Here is an 18,234-nt window from a genome sequence, read left to right on the forward strand (position 1 = left end):
CCTACATATGTCTCACAGTTTAAAGGGGAGGGGACAGGTATTAAATCCCCATTTTGCAGATTAGGAAACTGAGGCCTAGAGAAGTCAAGTGTCTTGACTATGGTCACATAGCAGGAAAGAGTTAGAGCTGGGTTAAAAACCCAGGTCTCCAGACTCCCAGGCTTGTGCTGTTTCTCCACTACGCCATGTTGCGTCCATGAAAAATTGGCTGAAAACACCACTGATGGGTCATATCTGCATTCCCTGTTGGTTTCCCAAAAGACAGACACATAATATCTTTCCTTTAGAACCTGCTTGCTTCATCCAGTGTGGAAGGACAGAGAGAAACAGTGTGGATGACGGAAAGAGTTTTGGCATAGGAGTTGGAGAAATTAAGTTGTAATCTCAGGTCTGCCACCAACTTAATGTGTGACTGGGTTCAAATGACTTAGCCTTGCTACATCTAGGTTTCCTCAGTTGCAAAATGGGTATAACAATATCTGCTTTTCCCTGTCTCGCCAGGACAAAAACGAGCTACAAAATTGTAGGTGCTTTGGAAATAGAAGTGCTATATACAATTAAACAGTGATTTGAGATACTCAAAGGAAAAAGTTTAGAGCTTGCTTCCTCTGTCCCAAGTCAAACCCTGGAGCTGTCTTTTGCAGATGGAAATGAATATTTGCATCTTTTGGGAGGTGTAGACAAAAAGTTTCAAGAAGTATTTCATCTAGGGGATCTGTAGACACATTTTCCAGGAGAAGTGGAAAAAATATATGTGGGAATGTAGCTGAAGAGATAAATTTATTTCAGTATCGCAGAGCATTCTGCATAGCTTTGAATTGATCCCAACATCTTCATAGACAGCTTTTCCCCTTTCTTACTTTAGCCTCAGATTTCCCTTCTTTTTAGCTATTACTAAGTTACACTGTAAGCTCCTCTAGACTGTAAACTCATTTTGGGGAGGGAATGTGTCTATCAATTCTGTCGAATTTTACTCTCCCAAGCTCTTAGTACAGTGCTGTACACACAGTAAGCGCCCAATAGATACCATCAACTGATTGATATTATGCTCATAGCATCTGGAGGTATTGCAGGCTGAAGGAGGTTGCATAGTTCAGTGCTCTGGACACAGTAGGCGCTCTGTGGGTATCGATGAGAATGGTGATGACGATGAAACTATCACATATTTTTCTTTTCTTTAGTTGTACAGTTCTGCAGAATTTGGGAGGAGATGGCAGCTCATCCAGGAAGGAGTTGTCCCGAACAGATTTTACTGGTAAGTGTCAAACCATGTACCTCGGTGCATCCTAAAAGAACAATCTTCTCTTCATCAGTAATACAGAAGGTTTGGTGACTCAACAGCTCTGTATGCTGGTGTACAGCTGAGTTGACTAATTTTCCAAGTTCCTCCCATTGTTGAAGTTATGTTTCCTCGGTCTTGATTTCTAGCTAATGTACCTGGGAGCGAGCCGGCTTGGGAGAAAAAGAGTCATAGTTCTTCAAATATTTCCACGATGTTAATGAGAGTAAAATTCTGATTGTTTTCTTTCGGGTGGCAATGTAGAGTTAGATATTTCTAGAATGGCCAGGAAGATGAGGTTCTCTGTGTGGACCGTATTTGTTACATCTTTTGGCTATATGCAATTTGATTGATTGAAATGCAGTTGGCGTTGATCAGAAGGGTCTGTGACCTACCTTTGAAGGACTTCCCTGACATCTGATTCACAAATCCTAGCCCACTTGCTCTTCACTAGAGAAGCAGTGTGGCCTAGTGGAAAGAGCACGGGTTTGGGAGTCAGAGGTCATGGGTTCTAATTCTGGCTGTGTCACTTGTCTGCTGTGTGACCTTGGACAAGCCACTTAACTTCTCAGTGCCTCAGTTACCTCATCTGTAAAAGGGGGATTAAGCCTTTGAGCCTCACATGGGGCAACCTAATTATCTTTTATCTGTCCAGTGCTTAGAACAGTGCTTGGCGTATAGTAAGTGCTTAACAAATACCATTATTATTATTATTCACTAAAGCCATTGCCACCTAAGTTTTGGCATATTTACATTTGTTTACCACCAATAGTGGAAAGAGCACTGGTCAGGGAGTCAAAGGTCCTGGGTTCTACTCCTGGCTCTGCCACTTCTCTGCTGGGTGACCTTGTGCAAGTCACATCACTTCTCTGTGCCTGAGTGATCTCATCTGTAAAGTGGAGATAAGATTTTAAACCCTACATAAACTGTGTCCAACCTGATTAGCTTTCATTTCACTCATTCAGTTATATTTATTGAGGGCTTACTGTGTGCAGAACACTATCCTAAGTGCTTGGGAAAGTACAATACAAGAATAAACACTGACAATTCCTGCCCACAACAAGCTACCCCGGTGTTTTGTACAAGGCCTGGCACATAGCAAGTACTTAGCAAATACTATTTTTAAAAAAGACAAAAATCTGATTGTAATGCCTTCTTCTTCAGAAAGCTGCCCTCTGCAATAGATTCCTTGGTCCGCTTTTTCATTTTGAAAGCCCAAGTCCCCAACGAGGTTGTTTGGTACTTAATAATAAATCCACTACAGTTATTGCTCTGCCCTCAACCCAAGCCTTCAAATAGTGAAGACCTAATTTTTGGCAAGGAAATAGATTTCGAGGGCTTCCCCAGAGACTTGACTTGAATGGAATCTGAAGATAGGACACCTCCGATCTGCAGGCAACAGAAAGCCAGGGGTGTACTTTAACTTCAGTTTGGCTTCCTTAACTCAGATTTTGCTCCCTGGTGCCTGAGGCTAATTGGAATATCTCCAAGAGGAAACAAGAAAACAAAGATGATGCTCAGAGTATTTCATGAAGGAAAATGTTTAATCCATATCCAGGTGTAACTTTCTTAGCTGGCAAGCTATGTTCCTTATAGCATCTTCGCAAGTGGCCCTGAGCAGAGCAGTGTTTAAGGGAAGGTGTTGGGTAAATATGCTCCTCTAGACTGTCGACTCACTGTGGGCAGGGAACGTGTCTACCAACTCTGTTGTACTGTACTCTCCCAAACACTTAGTACAATGCTCTGCACACAGCAAGTGCTGAATAAATGCCATTGATTGATACGCTTTTGTATTTCTGGTGGCTTATGAAAACTATCAGTTCTCTCTGCCCAGTAGCTTTCCCTGGTTGTTGCAGATTGTGGCAGCTGGAGAGAAAAGGACTTTTATTAGAATTAATCTAGAAATCAGTGGCTTTGAATTGCCCATGAACTTTGGGCATCATTAGTATGATCCAAATTGTTAAACGACAGACCCTTTCATATCTTCTGCATGGAGAGATAAGGCAGGGGATTTAGAGGAGCAGATCCAAGCCACCCCAGGGTGGGAGAAAATTGTGCCAAGAGGTCCTCAGACAGTGCACAGTCCTAACTGTTTGGATGTAAGCCTTTTCACAGTGTTCCCCAGCACTGAGCAAGCACCCTGTGAGCAAATAATGCATGCCATCCTTGATTCTCCTGCTCTTTGAAGAGGAATCAAATTCAGCTTTTGGGGATTGTCCCAAGTACCCTCACACAGGTCACCATTTTTCCCCCTTTGCCTGCATGATCCCACGCATTTATTCCTAAAACATAAAACAACTAAAATGTACATCCATATTAATACATTTCCTGCTCTTTGAAGAGGAATCAAATTCAGCTTTTTGGGATTGTCTCAAGTACCCTCACACAGGTCACCATTTTTCCCCCTTTGCCTGCATGATCCCATGCATTTATTCCTAAAATATAAAAGAACTAAAATGTACATCCATATTAATACATTTCCTGACGGTAATCGGTGAGCATGCTGATTCTAGAATGGTAGGGAAGTGTTTATGATCTCTACTATCAGGACAGATGATGATGGTATTTGTTAAGCATTTACTAGGTGTTAAGCATTTACTAGATGTCAAGCACTGTTCCAAGCTCTGGGGTAGATATGAACTAATCAGGTTGGACACAGTAATACGTCCTGTTATAATAATGGATAAGGCCGGGAAATATGATTTTTTTTCCTGCAGTGGAATTAAAAGGCTTTCAAATAAGTAATTTTTAATTCATCTTTGTACCACATACCTGGGAAGCAGATAATATACCCACTTTGCAGTTGGTGAAACAGAGGCATGGAGAGTTTGGGTGAAATGCCCCAGGTCATTCAGTAACTGGGCTGGAATTAGAATTCTTATCAATGAATTGTATTTATTGAGAGCTTACTGTGTGGAGAGGACTGTACTAAGCACTTGGGAGGGATTCCTATCTCCTGATTTCCTTCTTTTACTTGTATTTCTCCCTCATTTATCCCCATGGTTTCTAATAGAACGTGAATTATACATTGGTAACCTTTGTCCCTCATCCCAGAGGAGGGTATATTCGTAGATGAAGGGTCAGACTATTCTGGATAATTGAAAAAAGTATGTTAGTCTCCTTTGGAAGACCACAGGAACAGTGGCTTACTCAAAAGTATTTACGTGGTGTGAAACAGCAATCCATCCCCAGGGTGCTTACTGCCCAGAAGGTGGTTTATTCACCTGGTGGGATGGGTCTGAGAACAATATCACAGGCTGAGATACTCAACAGACCTTCTTATTTTGTATTCTGTGTAAGGTTTTTGTTTCATTGCACTCCCTCCGTGATGAGATCCAGAGGGGTTACACAGTTACAGGGTGTTAAAAGGAGTTATAGCTCCTTGTCTTCATGTTTCATGTGTGACCTTTTAATTGAATTGAAAGCCCTCCTATCCTTTTATTAGAGAACAAGGCACAAAAAGAGCAATTGACTACCTGGGGGCTCTGTGTTCTGCTACCACCTCAGAAAATAGATTTCAGATGGGATTTGAAAGAATTGATTGGGAAGGGGTGGGGAGACAGCAAGGGTGGTGGGACCCAATGTATCAGCAAAGCAGCCAGCATCAGCCACCCAAAGAGGTTGCCAAAGAAATGGGCAGGTCCATAGTGGAGCAGGCAACTGGAGTCTCTTAACTGGGCTTTTCAAATTGTTTGACCTTGAAAGTGAGAGGTCTGACCTCTCCTCATAAATCAATTTTTTGTATTGTCGTGCTAAATGAGGAAGCTCTAATCCTGAGCATTTCCCTCTCTACACTTAAGTAGCTCTTAGTGGAAAACTGAGAGATGAGTGGATGGCACTTCCATTGGGTTAGAGGCTATCCAGGCAAGGAATGAACACAGCCAGGATGAGATAAAGATAGAGGCTAAGAATCAATTTATTTTCATTAGCTGATGAGGGTGGCAGAGCTTGGAGTAAGGCAGCTTACACTGGGCCAGGGAAATCTAGGTGAATTTTGAGAAAAAACTCCGTAGTAATGGGAAGACCTCAAGTGATGGAAGAAGCTGCCAGAGGGTGGTAGCCAGTGACTTTTGGAGATAATAAAGACCAAGGTTTAACATCCTCAAGGAGAATGAAGTTATTCCTTCCAAGAGGGGAGAGGGAACTGTGTTTTGTCCTCTAATCCATAAACTCCTTTGGGCAGGGATTGCGTCTTAATAACAATATTAATAATGGTACTCATTAAGCACTTACTAAGTGCCAAGCACTGTTCTAACCACTGGCACCAACTCTATCATATGGTACTGTCCAAATGCTTAGTACTGTGCTCTGCACAAAGAAAGCACTCAATAAATACCACTCATTGATTGAAAGTCCAAAAAAACCTCATACTGCTTGAGCATTCATTGTGGGGAGGGGCTGTGGTCCAGAAGACCATGCCAGAAGGGGAATAGGTGGAAGGGGTGGTATGTAAAATCAGGGGAGAGATGGGTATAGTGGGGGATCCAGTAGTATGGAACAGAGGAATTTATTCTGGAGGAAAAGGAATAGGATTTAGAATGTTGAGGGAGTAAGCTAGAAAGTGTGGTGCTTATGAATGAGCCTAGGCAATGAAAATTGGATCTGGCTAAGGAATGGTATGGAAGACTGAATTGAGAATGGAGGGACAAGAGACATGATGGAGGATAAGCTTGTGGAATTTGATCTAGTTTTTTATTTTTTTGAGCTCTTACTATGTGCCAGGCCCTTTACTAACTGCTGGGATGAATACAAACTAAGGAGGTTGGACACAGTCCATGTCCCACATGGGGCTTCCAGTTTTAATGCATATTTTAAAGATGAGGTAACTGAATCACAGAGAAGTGAAGTGACTTGTCCACAGCAGACAAGTGGTGGAATTGAATTAGAACCCATGACTTTCTGACTCCCAAACCTGTGTTCTATCCATTAGGCCATGCTGTTTTCCTGATTCTGAAGTAGATGGGGAACAAATAGATTTTAGCCATGGCATGGCCCAAGGTTAGATGAAAATTTGAGAGTTAAATGTTGGCCAGCTTGGAGCAGGAGGGTCTGGGAAAAGAGAAAATGGTCATGGTACTGCAGTCAATCAATGTTATATACTGAGTGCTTGTTCTATGCAGAGCACTCTACTAAGTGTACGGGAAAGTGCAATTCAGTAGAGTTGGTGGGCCCAATCCCTGACACAGAGAGCTTACACTCTAGAGGGTGAATGTCCCCAGGGTGGCTGATCAGGGCTCAGTACTTCTCAGAATGTGCAGAGATGATCAAGTATGAATTCTCTGAGTACTGGGCTTTCCTTCAAGTCCAGGACAGAGCTACGCTTAGAGATTTCTGTGCAAGAGAGAGAGAGAGAGAGAGAGCGCTACCATCCCTTAAGAAAAACATTCCCCACTGTATTTTATTGTTTTTTCTCTCTTGGCACTTAGAAAAACCAATATCCCCAAGTCCTGCAATACCGTAATTTAGAAGAAGTTGTTCACATCTGAAGAGGAGTGGCCACTATATGCCCCCAGGTTGGGGACAGAACTGACTTAGCATTTATGAGATCGATGATAGGGGGTTTTAGCAAGTGCTGAATTTTAAGGCAGATAAATCCCCCAAGACAAATATTACCAATAATTGAATTGCAAAGCCATTATCATGTGCTGAATAGAGCAACTTTATGACTCTACTGTGAAGGGATAAAGCTAGTTAGAATATTTATGCTCCAAGGACAGCTTCGGAATCAAGACCTGGAGTAGGCTACCTCTTCTTCCTTCCTGTTATGGACAGTAAGCTTTCCTGGACCAGGCAGAGGACAAGACGCAATCCTGAGCAATCCAAATGCTTAGTACAGTGCTGGGTACCCAGTAAGTGCTCAACAGCACTTAGTGCTGTCCTCTGAGCACTGTAAATGCTCAGTAAATACCAGTGATTGCTTGTGGAATTAAAACAGGGCTGCAGGGAATCATTTCTGAAACAAGTGCTAACACCCGACCCTTCTCAAGAGCTTCTTGGAGGGGAATGAAAGGCTGGCAAATGAGTTTGGGTCCATGTGAGCCTTTCTCGTGATACCGTTGCCGTCACCTTCAACGCAAGCTCAGGGATATTTGTTTCTGTACATTAGAAAGGTTTTTTATGGTATTTGAAAAGTATTTACTATGTGACAAGCACTGTTCTAAGAACAGGGGTAAAGAGAATTTACTCAGATTGGACAAAGTCCCAGTTCCTCATGGGGCTCACAATCTCAGTAGGAAGAACAGGTATCTAAGACTTATTAAGGTCACATTTCTTCCAAGAAGCCTTCCCCGATTGAACTCTGTTTTCCTCTCTTCTGCATCACCTATGTACTTGGATCTATACCCTTTGACCACTTGATATTCACCCCACCCTCAGCCCCACATCACCTATATTCATATCCATAATTTATTTATGTCAGTATCTGTCTCCCCCTCTAAATTGTAAGCTCCCTGTGGTCAGGGAATGTGTCTACCAACTGTTTTATTTACTTAAATATTTGGTACAGTGCTCTGCACACACAGTAAGTGCTCAGTAAATGTGATTGATCTAATCCCCATTTTATAAATGAGGAAACTGAGACACGGAGAAGCAAAGTGACTTGCCTAAAGTCACTTAACAGACAAGTGGCAGAGCCAGGATTAGAACCCAGCTCCTCTGCCAGGCTCCTGCTCTTTCCTGTAGACTATGCTGCTTAGTTCAAGGCCATGCTCCTTCTGCATTTTAACCAATCTTATCCCAAAGAGTGAAGAGGGGAAATTCCAGAGACATGGGCAAAACCCTAGGAATCTCAGCTACCCTCCCCACTACATCTTGTTCTCCACCATAAAAATGGGATTCATCACAACTGCCTCTTCCTCTGACCAAAGGTTCCCCTGGAAATCAGGGACAGTGACATTTTGAGCACAATTGCTGGTGGGCAATTTCTCCTAATATCAGATTGACTTACTGAGAGTTAACTAGGCATTTTTGGTGAGGCATTAAACTTGTCAATAAACTTGGATACCACTTAATGCACCAAAACAGTTTTCCATTAGCAAGTACCCCAGAAGCCAGAAAGAGGGGTAGTTCCCCAAAGTGCCAGCAGAGTAGCTTATTTCCTGAAAGAATTAGACTCAGTGTATGAGGAGGTGATTTAGTGAAGAGCGCTCCACAGGTCTATTGCTCTTTCTTTTTTCTCACATCTCTGGAAAAGTTTGCATATGGGTGAATAAGTAGAGCTATATACTTAAAGATATTGAAGCACAACCCTCAGTTTTTGATGTCAGCTAATTACAGGTTTTCATTTCCCTATTTTAGAGGGAGGAAATATCCCATTTGATGTAAATCTAGTAAATAAGCAAATGGCCAACACAAAGGCAAAAAAACCATCATTTTCAGATTCTGCTTGGAGGAAAGCTTCGTGTGCTTGCAGCCTATCTTAACCCCCTAGTTAATGTGCAGGTGGAGCTCAAGATTGCCTTCCTTATATGGATTAAAATAGAAGGAGCCTGTATAATTACCTTTTGCTTCCTGAGCCAAGTTTGCCTCTTCACAGTTAAGAAAGCTCCTAATTGATTTGCACAATCCCTTCAGCATGAATAAATTAGGGACCCTCTCGTCCCCACTTAACAGTGGGTAGATGAGAGCCACTATATCACATCTTTTATGGGTTTTCCCTGCTGTGTCAGAGGGTCAACATTGAATCGGGAATAGGGTCAATTAATTAATCAAAGGTATTGATTCATTCATTCAGTCGTATTTATTGAGCGCTTACTGTGTTCAGAGCACTGTACTAAGCACTTGGAAGAGTACAGTGTAAGACTAAACGGACACATTCTTTACCTATAATGAGCTTACAGTCTAGAGGATTTATTGAGCACTTACTCTGTGCAGAGCACTGTACTAATCACTAGGCACAGTACCATATAAAAGAGTTGGTAAACACGATTCCTGCTCTTAGGGAGTTTACAATCTAGTGCAGGAGGTAGACATTAAAGTAAATTACAAATAGGGGATTTGGCAGAAACCTAGTAATTACAGGGCTCTGACCACAGTAAGCACTCAATAAATAGCTTTGACTGATTCTAAGGATATGTGCCCTAGTTCTGCAGGGTAGAGGATAAGGTGAATATCAAGTATTTAAGAAGTAGAAATCCAAGTGCAAAGGTGACCCACAGGTGATTCAGTTCCTTCCCTACATCAAGATATTCATGTTCAAAAGGTTGGGGAAAGAATATCTCTCTCTCTCCCCCTCCCTCCCCCCTTCCTCCAAACAACCCTCACACATCATTTAATCTTCAGTCACAGTAATCATCGCAGTATATTTCTGCTGCCCTTGGTATAGATTTCTGAAGCTTTCCAACACAGATGACTGCTTAGTAGACTTGGAAGTAATTAAATTTTTAGGCAGCAACTTCGTAACAGAAGCTTGATGGTGTTACATATTTCATAGCCAAACCACTTTCTGTACTGGCACTGTGGATAAGTGGATTGTGCTCTCATCAGTGTTTCACCTTTTCTGATATGCCTCCTCCCTAGATTCACCTTTTAAACAAAATTAAATGCTTACAAGTGTCCTAGTTCACCATGTAAACCCTTGGGATTAGAGGAATAGTGGGTAAAGAAAGGAGAGAGAGAGAGAAAGAAAGAAGTTTGATGTGCTAGGGGTCCCCATCTCTAGACTATGTTTATTCATTCAGTTGTATTTATTGAGTGCTTATTGTGTACAGAGCACTGTACTAAGCACTTGGGAGAGTACAATACAATAAACACATTCCCTGCCCACAGCGAGTTTACAATCTTGAAGTGGGAGACAGACATTAATAAAAAAAAATTTACAGATAATGTACATAATTGCTGTGGGGCTGAGCGGGGGAAGAACAGAGGGAGCAACTCAGGGTGATACAGAAGGGAGTGGGAGAAGAAGAAGAGGGAGGCTTAGTTGTAGAAGGCCTCTTGGAGGAGCTATGCCTTCAATAAGGCTTTGAAGGCAAAGGGACTGAAAGAGTCAGCAGAAAGAACTTCTGCCCCAAAAGGGATGGAATAAACCATAGGGGAAAACTACTTGCATGTTAGGTGAATTATATTAAGTGGACAAAACCAGCAAAGAAGCATCTTTGGTTTGTGGATAGAGCAGGGGCCTGGGATTAGCCTGGGTTCTAATCCCACCTCTGCCACTTGTCTGCTGTGTGACCTTGGTCAAGTTACTTAACTTCTCTATGTCTCAGTAACCTCATCTGTAAAATGGGGATTAAGACTGTGAGCCCCATGTGGGGCATGGTCTGTGTCCAACCTGGTTAGTTTGTATCTACCCCAGTGCTTAGTACAATGCCTGGCACATAATAAGTGCTTAACAGATACTCTTAAAACACAAACAAAAATCTCAGATAAATGGGATCTGGGCCACCCCAGAATCCCCTGCACTGAAGAGTAAGCCAAGCCAGTGTCTGCCCCGTGGCCCAAGAATGTGGAATTGCAGGTGGCTGCTCTCTGATCCTTTATAACTGATTGTTTTGTACATGGCCAAGAGGCGGGATGCCTAAAAATATCAAGGATCAGGAGATCTGGACCACTTTCACAGCCTCTCCTGGTCTAAGGTTGCCACTGCTTGCATACAGACATCCTCCTTCACCCTACTCTGCCCAGCTGTACATGAGCAGCAGCAGGTGTCCGTCTGTGGGAGGGTTTTAGGGACCAGAATCTACATTCTGAGAGCAATGCCCTTCTGTCATATGCTTGCCCACAATCTGGAAGCTTGCCACATATCCGGTCTTCTGCCAGCAGGGCAACCGTATTTGGAGGCTGTTGCCTAACGTAGAATTCACAGATTCTATGCAAGTGTTTTATAGAAAAGAGAAAGCTTCAGGATATTCCATTCTCCTAGCTGAACCCTGTGCGGTTCACTTCTCCCCTCCTCCACATGCCATTAAATTGGATTTCTAAATTTGAGTAAATATGCTGTGCTCTGTCATGGTGTTTAGTTTTTTAATACTTGCTCTGCAGTTATCTACATCAGGACATTTTGTGAGTTCATAGCATTTATTGAGCACTGTATTAAACTAGTATAAAATGAGACAAAATGCCACAAGAATGATAAAGTAGTGACATTTCCGAGCCTCTCTGTAGAAAACATCTACAAAGACTGGGATTGGTGATTATATATCAAACCTCTGAAGTCGTTTAGCTAATATCTTTCGGGATACAGCTCAGGGAGTGATTTCTCTCCCCCCACCCCCCATAAAGATGGTTGTTTTTTTCAGTTTTGAATATTGAGGGATATGATCCCAGATTTATTTTTCCTGCCCAAATAGCCCCTGGTGGATAAATCTGCTGCTAAATAGTATGGGTGTGGAGACTCAAACCACCCAGAGGCCACTGAGTATGTCACAGGCAGATGGAATCAGCAAAGTGATGGGTGTTGATGCCGGGGTCACCTTCCTGGGATTTCAGGGTTGGGCTGGTTCAGGCCACATGTTGGGCTGGTTCAGGCCACATGACCTAGAAACTTTCCCCTGAGGAATTGAGACAAAGGGAATATAGCCACAGACAATGTCACTGGAATCTGGACTGGGCTCAGGAGATCCTTAGATTCAAATATTACTCATGGGCATTTGGTTTTACAGCCCAGGGTTTGCTTGCTCCTGAACCACTGGGTTCAAAACCTACCGAATAACAAACCAAGACCCCATTGATCTTGGAGTGAGCTGAAGTCTGCAGATCAGGAGCCTGGACTCCCTCAGGGAACTTTGAGCCAGCCTGATTGCCCACTAACCAAGGAGTTTTTTTCCTTTTTATTATATGATATTTGTTAAGTGTTTACTGTGTGCCAGGCACTGTGCCAGTCATTGGGGTAGATACAAGCTACCTACTTGGGACTCACAGTCTGAATCCCCATTTTACAGATGAGACAACTGTGGCACTGAGAAGTGAAGAGACTTGGTCAAGGTGACAAAGCAGACCTGTGGAGGAGCCGAGATTAGAACCCAGGTCCTCTGATTTCCAAGCCCATGCACTTTCCATTAGGCCACGCTGCTTCTCATAAGTAGAAGAATATGTACATGAGTGCTTCAGAGGTGAGGGTGGAGCAAATTTTAAAGTACTTAGGGGATACAGAGACAAGTGCAAAGGTGATGCAGAAGAAAAGGAGAATAGGGTGGGGAGATAAGAGGTTAGTCGGGGAAGGCTCACTTTACTACTGAAAAACTACATGGTCAAATAAAGCACTTGTCAGTGTGGGAGATAGTACCTGGACTCTTTTCTCATTTGACACTGATGAATTACTCCAGTCTTGTATCAGAATCGATGAATCCAAATCGAGCAGTTTAACTCCAAGGAGGAGACTTTGGGCAAGTCACTTAACTTCTCTGTGCCTCAGTTACCTCATCTGTAAAATGGGGATTAAGACTGTGAGCCCCACGTGGGACAACCTGATTCCCCTGTGTCTACCCCAGCGCTTAGAACAGTGCTCGGCACATAGTAAGCGCTTAACAAATAAAAATATAAAAATATAAAAAATATAAAGTACTTTTGTGACCAGTAATTGCGAGAAGGCTAGGTTACATAGGTTGCAATGACAGCCCTTTTAAAAGCACTACAGAACATAAAATCAGGAATAGAGTCTCACGATGTCAAATGGACAAAAAAAGGTCCTCTTTAGAAGTGCATAGTACAGTGCTCTGCACACAGTAAGCACTCAATAAATATGATTGAATGAATGAAGAGTAAACATTTTTAATAGAGGTTCTTGAGCTCATAGGTTTTGAGGAGATGAGGAGTCAAAGATTTTTGACCAAGGAGGGGCGATGGAGAATATGAAACTTTTAGGAGGGTTTCATTGGAGATAAAATGATTTAGGATAGATATCAGAAGAATGTTCTGCTGACAGTAATGATTCTTGAACACAATCACTTATTATGCTGTGTTACACTCAGTACTACTACTACTAATAATGTTATTCATTAAGTGCTCATTAATAATAATAATGGTATTAGCACTTACTCTACACTTGGGTAGATACAAGATAATAATATCATGCAGAGTCCCTGTCCCAGATGGGGCTCACAGTCTAAGGAGGGAGAACATATTGAGGAAATTGAGGCACAGAGAACAATAATAATAAAAACGGTCTATGTTAAGCACTTACTACACGTCAAGCACAGTTCTAAGCATTGGGGTAGATAAACTAATCAGGTTCGTTCATTCAATCTTACTTATTGAGCACTTACTGTGTGCAGAGCACTATACTAAGCATTTGGGAGAGTACTATACAACAATAAGACAAATTCCCTGCCCCTGATGAGTTTACAGTCTAGAGGCAGGGAGGCAGACATTAATATAAATAAATGGCAGATATGTACACAAGTGCTGTGGGGCTGGGAAGGGGGAAGAACAAAGGGATAAGTCAGGGTGACGCAGAAGGGAGTGGGAGAAGAGGGAAGGGGGACTTAGGGAAGGCCTCTTGGAGGAAATTTACCTTCAATAAGGCTTTGAGGGAGGGAGAGTAATTGGACACAGGTCCTGTCCCACATAGGGCTCACAGTCTTATTCCCCATTTGACAGGTGAGTTAACTGAGGCACAGAGGAAGTGAAATGACTTGCCCAAGGTCACAGAGCAGACAAGTGGCAAAGCCAGGGTTAGAACCTGAGTCCTTCTGACTCCCAGGCCGTGGTCTATGGGTTGAACCATTAAGTTTCTCCAGCAGCATGGTCTAGTGAGAAGTTGAGCCTTGTCGTAGGTCATACCGCAGACAAGTGACAGAGCAGTGATTAAAATCCAGATCTTCTGACTTCCAGGCCTGTGCCCTTTCTACTAGGCCATGCTGCTTCTTAGCAACTACTACTTTTAGAACCCTGGCCATTTTCCCTCCCCTTTCACTCTGCCAATTCTGGTGGGAAGCTGTGAGATTTATCTTTCCTTGAAATAATTGAAGACTATAATATGTAACCATTTGATGTGGATGGTGGGTGTCTAAAGGCAGAGAGACAGGAGGAGCTGATCTCCTGAGTCCCTTTCATCTCCAGGATTCTCAAAGTCCTTCCTGAAAGATCAAAGGCTTCCTGAACTTAGCCCCAATACTCCCAGTTGGGGAAAGAAAGCGAGTATTCTCTTGTTGTGGTTTTTAGAGGCAAACTCCAGTATAGAAGTAGTGGGGACATAGAATCTGAGCTTCACTATTGGGCGGGCTTTAAATATGCTGCCACACAGTTGGTTCACATGCTGAATAGATGGATGATGACTATTAAAGAGCATCTTGCCTAGTGGAAAAATGTTGGACCTGAGAGTCAGGGGCCCTGGGTTCTACGCTGAGCTCTGCCACTTGCCTGCTGTGTAACCTTGGGCAAGTCACTTCTCTTTGCCTTAGTTTCCTCATCTGTAAAATTGGGATTAAATACCTGTGCTCCTTCCTACTTAGACGGTGAGCCCCATGTGGGACAGAGACTGCATCCAATCTGATTAACTTTTACTTACCTTAGCACTTTGAACAGTGCTTGACACATAGTAAATGCTTAACAAGTGCAAAAATTATTATTGTTATTATCATTATCATTATCAACTTGCAAATAGCCCTTTCCCCTCTTGTCTGAGGCAAGGCACATTTTAAACTGGTGAGAAACAAAAAGTGCTCATTTCATTTCACTAATTTAGTACGCGGAGGGAAAGGAATAACACCTCGGGAGGCTACTTCTTTTTTCAAATCTTATTTACAAAACTGAGTTAAGAACGTGTATTTTCTCTGCTTGATTTAATTAATGGCTTACTGTCCCCAAATTATTTAGCTCATTCATTTATCTTTTTGAGTTAAAGTGGAGACTGTCAAAACTTTTAAATATATTCTATGGTGATTTCCAGGATGGAGTTTTGAATAAACATCATAAAAAGTGGTGCACACAAGATCTAATGGGATCAAATGAGAAGGTACATGAACAACATCTGCTGTGCTATGAATCAATTTGAAGCTTTGCTCTCTTGGTTTCTTTTTCAGGTCGGTCATGGGGTCAAGCAAGGAACCAGATCTTGTGCATCTGGAGGCCAAGAGTATAGATGGCCGTAAGTACCTCTCCTTTCCTATTATGTTGACATCCCTGGCAATCCTAATGCAGTCTTGCTTGGTAGAATAGCCTCTTTTCTTTTGAGAAGGACCAGTTTTTACTCTGAGTTATCTGGATGCCATTTGAATAGCTCACCTCAACAATGGAGATTTGATTCAAGCAGGACCAGATCAGTTGCTGAAAAGAATACTCAAAAATCCCAAGACTTAGCTGAGAGAAGTAGGGCTTTTCAGAGAGGCAACACTAGAGAAACAGTAAATCTTCTATCTTAGTTTAGGACTCATACGTCGCTTCTTACGGGCTCGCAAAGTGTCTGGAACTTGTACTATGCCAGCAGCTGCCGTCTTCATCATCAGGAATACTCTTATTAGTGGAGATGTTGTCTTACCGATGGTGGGATTACACTTGTTACTTTCCAGTAAAGTAGTGTTCACTTAACCTTGGTAATTTAGTAAAAACAGGTGAGAGTCAAATCTCAGTGATCTTGCTTGGAATTCACCAGAATGCCTGCTTGGTTCACTCCTCAGTCAGTCAATAGTATTTACTGAGCGCTTACTGTGTGCAGAGCACTGGACTGAGAGCTTGGGATAGTACAATACAACACTTGTAGTCTGCATTTCCCTTTTTTCTGGCATTTCCCTGCTTAGGGGTACTGCCAGCCTGAAGGGCAAGAGGAGAAACATCTGTGGAAGAGATTCCATTTAGTCTATTTTTGTTCAACTTGGCAACAGGAGACAGGGAGGAGAAAGTTGAAAGCCAATAGCCAGGACTGATTTTTAATCAAATAATCAATTGTATTTATTGAGTGCTTACTAGGTACAGACCACTGAACTAAAACATGGAAGAGGCGTTCCCAGACTGAGCTCCTCTTCCCCCTCTACTCCCTCTGCCATCCCCCCTTTACCTCTCCGCAGCTAAAGCCTCATTTTCCCCTTTTCCCTCTGCTCCTCCACCTCTCCCTTCCCATCCCCACAGCACTGTACTCGTCCGCTCAACTGTATATATTTTCGTTACCCTATTTATTTTGTTAATGAATTGTACATCGCCTTGATTCTATTTAGTTGCCATTGTTTTTACGAGATGTTCTTCCCCTTGACGCTGTTTAGTGCCATTGTTCTTGTCTGTCCGTCTCCCCCATTAGACTGTAAGCCTGTCAAACGGCAGGGACTGTCTCTATCTGTTGCCGACTTGTTCATCCCAAGCACTTAGTACAGTGCTCTGCACATAGTAAGCGCTCAATAAATACTATTGAATGAAAAGACAATTTAAAAAAAAAAGTGGGTAGAGAATAGATACATTCCCTGCCCACAATGAGCTCGTATGTGCCCAAATCTACCTGGGTTTTGCCAGTTTTTGAACTTACCATTTTCTTCTAGATTTTACAATACTCTATTTGGCAAACTTAACAAGAACCTCCTGCTTTTTTAGAGAGGGGGGCATTGATGGATCTTCCAGAAAGCCTTTGTTCCTGAAAGGAGTGTTGAAATGAAAATTTGAAATGCATTCCTACAAAAAGAGATAGTGAGGGCCTTTGGAGCAGGGTTCCCAGACATTGTCTTCCTTGTCTCCCTCCCAAGTTAAGCACCATTTCTGAAATTTTCATCCTGAAGTTTTCTTCCCCTTGGTTTTATCAGTCCCAAGGATCTCACAAATCCCAGGTCATTTCCATAGCAGTTGCCTGGACTCACTTTGTATTGTGTTTTGAACAATATAAATAAGACCTTTGTGCCATACATAATAATGCTGACAATAGCCCCTTAATGACACAATAAAGAGCTTCCATAGAAGAAAGAAAATCTGTAGGCACAGTAACTTCATCAAGACAATCATTCTTTTTAAACTCCTAAAATTCACAGGCGCTCACTCATTCATCAATGAGTCAGTTACAATAGCACTGTCAAGATAAAATGCATTTTCCCCAAATTCTTAAACCTGAAATTTAGGCTATTATTAAAGCTTTGCTACCCTTTCTGGTTTCTGCAAGTCAACTACTTCATTCCTCTGTCTCCAGGGGTGACAGCAAGTAACCAACAGATGGACATCTCTCCAGTTTTTAGGGCAGCTCTACGCTAGGGGAATGGTAATGGTGTCAATCAAAATAAACGACATCTCCTGCCTCCAAACAGTTTGTGATTAAGCATTTTCTGTTGGGGATACTCTCTTTTAACTCACTAATGCTAAAGAAAATCTCCATTTAACAGTATGGAAAGCATACATATTCTATCCCTATGCCTCCCCTGCTTTACTCACTCTTGTAATTAGACATGTACTTGTTGGTTGCTTGGCTTCCCTCCATTGTCAGGAAGAGCATTTAGAGAAACGGCATAACCCAGAGGAAAGAGCATGGGTCTGGGGGTCAGAGAACCTGGGTTTTAATGCCAGCTCTAATGCCAGTCTTCTAGGTGACCTTGGGAAAGTCACTTAGCTTCTCTGTGCCTCAATTCCCTTATCTGCAAAATGGGGATTCAGTACCTGTTTTCCCTCCTACTTAGACTGAGAGCCCCGTATGGGACCTGATTATCTTGTATCTACCCCAGTGCTTAGTACAGTACTTGGCACATAGCAAGTGCTTAACAAAAAACATTACGGATGTTATCTTTGAGAATTGGGAAAGATGGTACTGCATTCTTTAATATGGACTCCAAGACCTACTACTGCTTCTCACAACCCCGCAGGATCTCAATAAGTGCTGGCTGAGTGTTTGACTTGAAAGAGAAAGCAAACCTGTAACTTCAGAATCTGGATGTGGGTTTCACATACTCTTTTATCTTTAGTCATCTACAATAGAAGGAGCCCTCCCTCGGTTAAGTTCGTGTCTTTTCTGGGTTCTCTTTGGCCGAGTTAAAATGTCTTCACCTCTTAGCTTTAGCATCCCTTACATTAGTGGCCATATCTCAAAAAGAAAGGAATGTCAGTTTGTGAGAGCT

The 18,234-nt window shown here is 42.4% G+C and overlaps 1 protein-coding gene across 1 annotated transcript in view; it reads left to right on the forward strand.

The window, feature by feature from the left end:
• SORCS1 (sortilin related VPS10 domain containing receptor 1) overlaps nucleotides 1–18,234 on the forward strand; it is a gene marked incomplete at its 5' end in the record, with an annotated part of 364,626 nt that overhangs the window by 244,513 nt on the left and 101,879 nt on the right. Inside the window, 2 exons of the mRNA XM_029080271.2 lie at nucleotides 1,182–1,255; nucleotides 15,241–15,305. Coding sequence (XP_028936104.1) covers nucleotides 1,182–1,255; nucleotides 15,241–15,305 — 139 coding nt within the window. The remainder of the gene's footprint in view (nucleotides 1–1,181; nucleotides 1,256–15,240; nucleotides 15,306–18,234) is intronic.

This window comes from Ornithorhynchus anatinus, chromosome 16 (assembly GCF_004115215.2).
Source record: "Ornithorhynchus anatinus isolate Pmale09 chromosome 16, mOrnAna1.pri.v4, whole genome shotgun sequence".
Taxonomy (NCBI): Eukaryota; Metazoa; Chordata; class Mammalia; order Monotremata; family Ornithorhynchidae; genus Ornithorhynchus; species Ornithorhynchus anatinus.